The following is a 9,176-nucleotide window of genomic DNA, read 5'->3' as shown; positions in this document are numbered from 1 at the left end:
AGTGAGGAGAGAGAGAGAGAGAGAGAAAGAGGCATCTATTCCAAAGATAACCCAGAATGAATGATGAGGAGGATGCAGTATTGTCAACCATGAGAGGAGGTAGTAGGGAGTGTTTGGGAAGGAAAACAAAGAGTTCAGTTATGGTCATTTTAATCTTCAGATAACAGAAGAGAAGTAAGATAGCCAGGCCAAGTTGCAGAACTGGGTGGATGGGTGAAAGGTCAGAAATGAAGAGGTAAAATGGCAACTCATCAGTGTAGACAGATTAGTTGGAGCAATAAGAGTTCAGTTTTGTTAGGTGCCACTTGATACAGAGGGTGAGGAGGAAAAAGAGGAGAGAACTGAGGGCAGAAACCTCAGTAGTGTATGAGGGAGCAGCAGTCATTCCAAAATTATCAGCTCCTCTGGCTTATGTGTTGAAATTGCCATGGGCAAAGACACAGAAAGTGTTTGGGAGAATCCCTCCTAGCATTATCTGCCGGGGAAGGGGGCAAATGGTCAGTCTGTCTCAGATGAGCTTCTGGGTGAAACAGAAATTAATCCTGTGATTAGAAACCTTAGACTCCTATGCAAATGCCGTCAGCATAACCTCCATATAGAATCACTTAATATTCCCTTTGCTGCAGCCAGGCCTAAGGGGTGGGGGATGTCATCAGAAGTCTTTGTAGGAAATGTGGACTGACAAACCCATTCTTTCCAGACCTAGCATAGAAACTCCATTCCCCTCTCAGCCTGAGGCAAGCAGAGAGATCTGCAGGGCCTGGGTCCTGTAGGGGAAAAGTGTTCAGGGATAGGGTAAATCTCAGGAGAGTAAACTAGGGGAGCAGTGTTTGTATATACCATAGGGGGATGAATCCCAGAAGAGGAAGGATTCTAATTTGTGTGCTTTGAGAGGTGAAGCTGAGGGGAATAGAGTCCTGATGGTGGTGGTGTGTGTGTGATGCCCAGGAGAAGAGGCACTTCCCATCGGGAGATAATACATGTAGGGCAGGAGCCAGGCCACCAGGCCTTCTATCCAAAGTCAATCTGCATCTTGTTTCCAAATTGCACTCTCTCCTTTTTTTTCCAGGAATCATGTTCCTTCAAAAGACCAAGGTCTGGTTCGTCTCTGGCCTCAATATCAGCTTCTGAAATGTCACATCCCCACAGCCCATCCCCTGTGTCCATAAAGCGCAGGTGCAGCTCAAAAGTAGCTAGTTCATGTAACCAAGGAGAGTTTCCAAAGCGGCCAGCGAGTGAGACGGAAATCCAATTCCACACTCATCAGAGAGAGGGAATCCAGATCTGTGACCACTTTCTTTTGGGGAATTGCCCTCATGGGTCTATCTGTGAGCTCCACCACACTCGCTATCCCTACCACTGGCAAATAAAGTGGAAGAATAGCCAGGTCTGGCAGAGTGTGAACGACTCGGCTCAGCGACATCTGGAGAAGCTATACAGTGACATTGGGAGAGTGCATGTTAAACTGATTGACAAGTAAGTTGATGAGAAACTCCAGTCCTAATCTGGCTGTAGAAACACTGACTCCATAGGGAGAGCACCATTACTTCATTCTGGCTTTCCTGTGGGATACTGCAGCTGTGTACCAGGACTGATACAAACCAGTCCAGTGGTTGCATTTACAAGTGTTTGTGATTTAAGTGTTTAATATTATTTAAACAATGAAGATCTGCATAGGTGCACATGCACTGACAACAAATAGAATACTCAATCAAATATGGTTGCTGGTCAGAGCTCTGGCAGCATACATGTCTTGCACACACGTAGCCTGGCAGAAGCTCTGCAGTGGCTCCTCATGTTACTTCTTGTGAGGACAACCAGTGTCTGTCACTCTGGATCATCCATTATTATCCTTTAGAAAGAAACCGAGATCCATTTCTGGCCTTTATTTTCTGCCACCATAGTAGACAACCTGCTGTCTCTGACTACCACGGTAGATTGCTGGACAGCTTCAGTTATGCCTCCAGGCAACCTGATCCCCTCTGAAGTCAGATTGGTAAAACCATTGTCAGGGAAAACGGGCTAGCAGCAGTGATGCTGCACTCTCCCAACAGAAGGTAGTGTAAGAATGTAGGGATTTACATTTTAAAATAATTAGCACTCATTTCCTCACTGAGCTTCACAATTCCCTCTTCCTGCTTCTTCTAGTGGGGAGCACTAGAGGGAATACACTGGTGCTGGCAGAATAGGAAGCTCACAGCTCCTCCAGTGCTGGTATTTCCCATCAAGAATCACTAAGAACAACATTTTTCCTTCAAGTATTTCCAATACAACCCAATCTTGGGCTGAGCCTGCACCCCTCTAGAAAATTTTGACAGGTTAGAGTTGTGAGGACTTTGCACCAAGCCATAGAATGCTCTATGTGAGGTTATACAAGGAGATATGCTACCTTTTCCCCTCCCAAACTCCCGCTTCAGTGACTTCCAGTTGCCAAAAGAAGCAGAGCTGAACGTTTCTGGGCCTTCCCCTTGAGAGTCCACTCACCATTTTTAATTTGCCCCTGATGGGAATAGTTGTGCATACATTTTAGATATTATGTAGATAGATAATTGCAGTCCTACTAGGGCAATTTTATATCCTCCAGAGAGCTTGATTCTTGGAACCATTTAGCCCTTATAGGTGGTAGTCCACAAAAAATAGACTCATATTAAAGAATGCCAATTTTCTAGTTTCAAATTCCCGATTTCCGACCCTCATACCCAATGCCTAAGATGAATGTGTGACAGAAATGTACCAGACTGATACTCCATCTGCCTGAACTTTAGCATCCAGTTATCCCCTATGACTGTTAGACCCAAGGGTCCTCACCACTAAGACAGCCACAAAAGATTTGGACACAGTTTTAGATAGGGATGGTGTCCCTAGCCTCTGTTTGCCAGAAGCTGGGAATGAGCAACAAGGGATGGATCACTTGATGATTACCTGTTCTATTCATTCCCTCTGGTGTACTGGCTACTGTTGGAAAACAGGATACTGGGCTAGATGGACCTTTGGTCTGATCCAGTATGGCTGTTCTTACGTACAAGTGACAGCACAAGGCCAATGGACTCCCACAGAGGAGGAGAGCATCAGTTTGCTAAAATTTTGAGCTGGTAGTGGTCCAGCTATAGATCAATGGAGATTATTTTCCAGTGCAATTCAACAATAGTACAACTGTAGTGGTCTGACCACTCAGGAAGGAGCCAAGTGTTAGAAGCTCCACTCAGAGGCAATAGAGATTTTATCCTATGCGAGCATCCCATATAAAAAGCACTCTTTCAAAAAGCAGATTCTCACCTGAGAACCCTGCTCAGCCAACATGGAATGGTTGCTGAACCAGGATTCAACATCCCACCCAACCTGAAGCAGATCAGTTTGCCTGCAAGAGGAATGCAAAGACTTGCCTCTACTTCACAAGGGAAGCAGATACCCAGTTCCTGGGAAAAGATGGCCTTGCTCAGAAATATCCAAACCATATATTCTATGCCTTCACTCCACTATCATAGGGAAATGAGTGCAGAAGGTCATGGTGGAGGAAGGGGGCTCTGGCTTCTCTCTCCTGCTTGGCACTAGGCGGACCCCACACCTGCCAGGAACAGAGAACACTGTGCCCGCAGCCTGAGTTCTCTGTCCTCATCAGGCATGGGGCCATGGCTTCTCTCCCCTGCTGGGCACTAGGCAGGTGCACATAAATGCCCTGGCGGGCGCCATGGTGCCCACGGGCACTGCTTTGGGGAGCACTGTACTAGAATAATAGAAGACATAGTTTTTGGCCTCCTGATGTGAATATGTCTGAGTGTAGCCTGTACAAAAAGTTACAATTCAATCATAAAAATTAAATGATCCCATTATTCTAAAAGTTGGATTATTTATCAGTTGTTGAGTGTTTCCCTACAGCGTAGGTAGTACTCTTTCAGTAAGCAGAAAGAAAGGGGAGCCTGTGGCCAGGAGTAGAGTCCTTCCTGCAACAGACCTGAGTTCTTAGAGGCTGAAGATTCCATTAATGATGGAATAGGGAAGAAGTTCCTTCCAGAAAAGAAAGGCTTGAGTTAGAAAGTTTCCTCTTCATAAATCCCTAGATTATCTGTGGTTTATGGTGACAGAGGTAGGGAACAAGATATCTCCAAATGTTTGATGTAGACTAAAGCTTCTATCAAAACATGTCATGGATTTACAGGTATCCCAGTGCCTGAAGGTGCCAGGGTGCATTCCATTAGGTTCACAGAAGCTTCTAGGTTATGCCTTCAGAAAGTTCCATAGTGGAAAGCTGTGGACCTGCTACTTGGAGCTCAGCCTGGCCCTGGGCTCCAGGTCAGGAGAGTAGTTTTGCAATTGTTAATTAGAATAATCTCATCCCTACCTCCTTGGACTAATTGCTTGTGACTCTCCCAACTGTGTGGCTCTGTCCTGACAATATGTGGAAAAATAACAGCTACTCACCTGTAACTGGAACACAAATTCACACCACCCACCCTTCATCCTCAATTCTTCAGAGCCTGAGAAAGTGGAAGGAACTGAGAATAGGGAAAGGGGAGGAGGGGAGATACAATTTTGCTCATGGTGGAGGCCTCAATAGTCAGGATATCTTAGAGGCTTCCAGGCTCGATGTAAGCAGCACAAGAGCATCCCAAAAATGGGGATCTGTACTGAATCTGCTCTCAGAACTCCAGTTACAGATGAGCAATTTTTCTTCTTTCTTAGGAAGGCGTTGTCTGGGAAAGTCAACTTGAATACATTGAAAATAGGTCACCATGGGCCTTTCAGTAATATACGGCGGCTGTCCAACACCAGTCATCCTGAGCAGAACTCCTACTTCCCCACTGAGTGGACAGTGTACTGGGAGGATGGCAGCATCTGGAAGAAATACGAGGGGGTAAAAACAGTAGGACTCAGATCACTCTTTCTGAGGGGAGGGCTGTCTCTTCAGGGTATAAATCCATTTTGAGGCTCTGTCCGTGTATGGTAGTAAAGGCAAGGACTGAATGAACATGGATTTGGAATTCCTTTTAGTGCCAGGAGATTGGTTGCTCCTGCGCGAGGGTGAGCTCTAACCATGAGGAGCAACATGTGTGGTGGAAATGACTGGCCTTCTTCCAGCTACTGTAACTGCAGCTCTCCCTTTCTCTCCCCTCTCAGCCCCTCTCGCATGATTTCCTTGCTGCCTTTGAAGACTGCACACAAGAGCATGTCTTTCAGCTGCGAGGCCACCTTTACACCATGGACTTCAAGCAGAGTCTAATATACAACCATAATACAGGAAATAGCCACACTATCCAGCTCCGGCCCACTTATCGCTCACCCCTCCAGATGTTGCCACAGCTGTGGTAAGGAACGCCACAGGTGATACCATCACTAATGGTATCTAAGTGGTGCTAGGATAAATTAAATTGTGTCTTATTCTCACTTTAGGACAATTCCAAGCAGCCCCTCGGAAATGCATTATCCTCCCACTTCTAACATCCTTGGAGAAGATCCTACAGATGGTTACAATGGCCCATATCCTGCCTACTGGATCAAGCGTCCAGAAGGCAGTGTCCCATTTGTGCAGGAGGAGGTGTTGCCATCAGAAGCAGCATACCAAACCATTTACACCCTCTTCCACAAGTCTCTCTCAGAGGACAAAGTTCTTCTGCTCTCAGTTCACAGGATCCGGAATGACTTTCTCTGGCAAAAATACTGCAGGTAAAATTGACACTGTTCCAGAGAGGTTCAAAGAGAAAGAGGGTTATACCAGAGTGGAAGTATTGATTGTGTTGCTCATTGCCTGGGATGCAAAAACATGAGCCCTTTGAGGACTGGAAATCTCTCTCTCATTGCTAATGTGTTAGTGTGTGGATCCTGCAGTAGGTAGGTGGATGAGTGAATCCAGGTGCTAATGCCCCACTGAGCAGATCCTGTTATATTCAGAGATGGGAAGAAAGACCTGTTTGAGCACTATGGGATCTTGCTGCATATATAAAGGACTGTGAATCTTAGGGCTTAAGTCCCAGGGTGCGGATCAGCAGCACATGGTACTAATGCCAGGATTTACATTTCCAACATCTGAACCATGCACCAGCACAATGTCAGTATCTACATTCCAGTGTGGGATTTAAATGGCCAGCCTCCACATGTGGTGTGATTATTCTTTAAAAAGAGGGCTAGAGTGCAGAAATACATGGTTAAGGTTACCTAAACAACCTTAACTCTGCCTCTCTGTCACCACCTCCGTGGTAGCCAGAAAGACACAGTGAGTCACAAGTGATATTTAGGTTTGGGATGAAGCTGAAGCCTCACTGTGTGAAGGCAGGAATAAGTGAGATGGTCAAATTTTATTTCTTAAATGAAGGGTGATTTATTGATGCAGACAGAAGTACAGGAATTACAACTGCAAATGCATGAGCTACACTCCTACTCTTATACATGCTCTATACAACTGTGCTTATTACCCAGGTTTAGAGGGCTAGAGCATCTAGAAGTTTGGTGAGCTTCTGTAGCCCCATTTCCATTTTTCAGAGTGAGTGATTAAATTATTTGAACTTGAACTCCAGGTTAATGGAGAGAAACATTTAGCCTACAATTTGTTTTCTTCATGTTGAGGAAGCAAAAAGATGGACACACGGGGTGGAGATGGGATTAGGTTCCTGATTGAGGTCCTGGGGAAGTAACAAGTTTCCCCATAGGTCAGTAACTAACGACACTTGTTTCTCCTTTGCTCCCTCCTCAGCCAGAAGGATTTAATGTCACAGAGCCTCTCAGCAGAGGAGAAATTGAGGCTAGAGAAGCACCTCTTCCACAGCACCTCAGCCAAATGTCTGGGGTTCACCTGCCAGATAAAGTTTGACACTCACCTCTCAGGATCACATATGTATGGCAGAGGTTGCTATTTCAGTGTGAACGCAGACCAGGCTGACCGCTATTCCCAGGCGGGGAAGGGTGGGCTGCGCCATATGTTCTTGGCCAAAGTATTGGTTGGCAAATGTACACGTGGGAAAAAGCATTATTGGCAGCCTCCACAAATACAGTCTGGTAGGGAATGCTTTGACTCATGTGTGGATAATGTGACCAGTCCAAATATTTATGTGATCTTCAATAGCTACCAATGCTATCCATACTTCCTGATCAGCTACAAACTCTTATCTGACCCTGTGGTGCTAGATGATTGATGGACAGCTCAAGGAAGAGGGGCAGTTAATGCTCACTATGAATATGCAGTTTCACTGATGAGGACACCTGACCCTTCCCAGGAGCAGCACACCATCCTTTCCATCCACCACACCCTATCTCCTTCCTGCCATGATCCCTACAGAATGTTCTACAACCTGTCTCAAGGGGGTGTACAGAGAGTGCTAGGTAAGAATGTGTCTAAAAGCTTTCCAGCATACCTGAAAAAGGTTTTCATTTGGTTTCCAGAGGTCTCCTCTCACCAGATGGGCAGTTTGCTAATAGTTGTTCAACACAGTACATTAGTACAAATGTTATCCATGGTTATATTTTCACTGAGTTTAAAAAAAAAAAAAAAACCTGGGCCAAGATTTTGAAAGTTGCGCAGATGCCTAAATGGGGATTTAGGGGGTTAACTCCAGGCTTCTATTTTAGACCATCGTGGCCATTTTCTCCCCAAGATTTAAAATTGTTAAAAGTTTTATAGCATTAAAACTTATTTTATTACTAATTTTGAGCACCCATGGAGTGTAGGACACAAAGTCAGTGAGAAGTTGCAGCAGCAGTGGAGATGCAGGACAGAACTTCTTACATCCTCCTTTCCTTCCTGAAAGCCTCAGAGCTTCTTGCATTAACACTCTTAATTGAGCCAAAAATTATTACTGTGACTTCTTGGGTGCTTGGGATTAGTCAGTTTCCTCTGAGCCAAGCTACCCAACTCACTTTGTTATACTGTATTACCATTCAGAGGGCTTGATTTTCCCTTTTTGTTCAGTGTATTTTATGATACATTTTAATAAGTGTTACATTTCCTTGTTTGTTTGGAAAATGAGTGATAATTAAACCTTTCATGCATTCTCTGCTGTTCTAAAAGATTATTAAAATGAATTAAAATCTTGTGCCAGTTGGAAGACTCAGTGTACAGTACCTCTTCCTTCATTCAAACACCAGGTAGCTTGTTCTTCCCTTTAATTTGACTGAGACTTCAGGAACTAATTACATTCCCTGTTTTATGGGCAATAAGGCATGCTCTGGTCTGCCCATAAAATGCAGAGACTGAAGCATAATAGTAGGCCCTGATGCAGTGAATTCCCCTGGAAGTTATCATTCTGATATTATATTGTAATGTTAAAACACAAAAGTTAATATGAAACAACCAGCTTAGAAGCTACATGTTGAGCTGACCAGTATTCTCCTGCCTGGCTCCTTTTATGTCAGTTACTTCCAAGCCAATGCTACTGCAAGAAAGCCATCACCACCTGGGAGCTCAACCCTTGTAATGTCTTTCTAGTCCACCCAATTACAAAGCTTTCTTCCTAAAAACTATAACAGTTTACAAAGCTAAGCATCCACCCCAGAACACTGGCAGATGCACAAAACCCATAACTTTCTTCCAGTCTCCCTCCCACCCAAATGCAATCACAGAGCCAACACTACTGCTGCCCCTCTCTCAAGCTGACCTGCTCTTGGCCACAACCCTAGCCTTCTCTCACTGCTTCTTTCCAGTCTCTTATCTCTGGTGCAGGAGTCATGTACATACAATGGGTTTCCTTCCACACAAATGCTAAGCGGTTACCATGGTTGTACATGTCCTGTTTCCAGGACAAACATATAAGCATACATTGGAGCCCTGATGGAGATTTCCCCTCAATTTCCCCATATATATGCTCACTATACATCAGGAAGCTGGGAGCGAGTATTGTGCCTACTAAAGATGTGCAGTTCTGTACAATCCCCAGTTCAGACCAGTCACTAAATGCCACAGTCAGGACCTAGGTTTGCTTCCTTACAGAGAAAGGAATCAGCATATTCAGAAGGAAATTCAGATGCATGACAGATATTTGTTTCACATGACCAAGAGAGTAGATCTAGGAACTAACTCTCTCTAGGTCCTTATAAACCATACCCATCACCATAGTATAATCTGAAACGGATAGTACATTTACACCCTGGAGAGTCTAATACAGTTTTATTATATTTATAATATTCCTATATTATAGCAAACATAAAACTCTCAAAGATCCTTACAACATTACAGCTAATATTCCTTATGA

The 9,176-nt window shown here is 44.5% G+C and overlaps 1 protein-coding gene across 1 annotated transcript; it reads left to right on the top strand.

Annotated features, from left to right (window-relative positions):
• The first annotated feature begins 1,076 nt into the window (after positions 1 to 1,076).
• Positions 1,077 to 7,312, top strand: LOC116815457 (protein mono-ADP-ribosyltransferase TIPARP-like). The gene is made up of 5 exons (XM_032763882.2): positions 1,077 to 1,476; positions 4,681 to 4,852; positions 5,116 to 5,303; positions 5,389 to 5,661; positions 6,686 to 7,312. Exons 1-5 carry the CDS (start codon positions 1,133 to 1,135, stop codon positions 7,122 to 7,124), a joined length of 1,416 nt encoding a protein of 471 aa, XP_032619773.2. The 5' UTR covers positions 1,077 to 1,132; the 3' UTR covers positions 7,125 to 7,312.
• The last annotated feature ends 1,864 nt before the right edge of the window (positions 7,313 to 9,176 follow it).

Source organism: Chelonoidis abingdonii, chromosome 1, assembly GCF_003597395.2.
Source record: "Chelonoidis abingdonii isolate Lonesome George chromosome 1, CheloAbing_2.0, whole genome shotgun sequence".
In the NCBI taxonomy this organism is placed as follows: Eukaryota; Metazoa; Chordata; order Testudines; family Testudinidae; genus Chelonoidis; species Chelonoidis abingdonii.
Note: the sequence above shows the minus strand (reverse complement) of the source record. Positions and strands in the feature narration are given on the sequence as shown.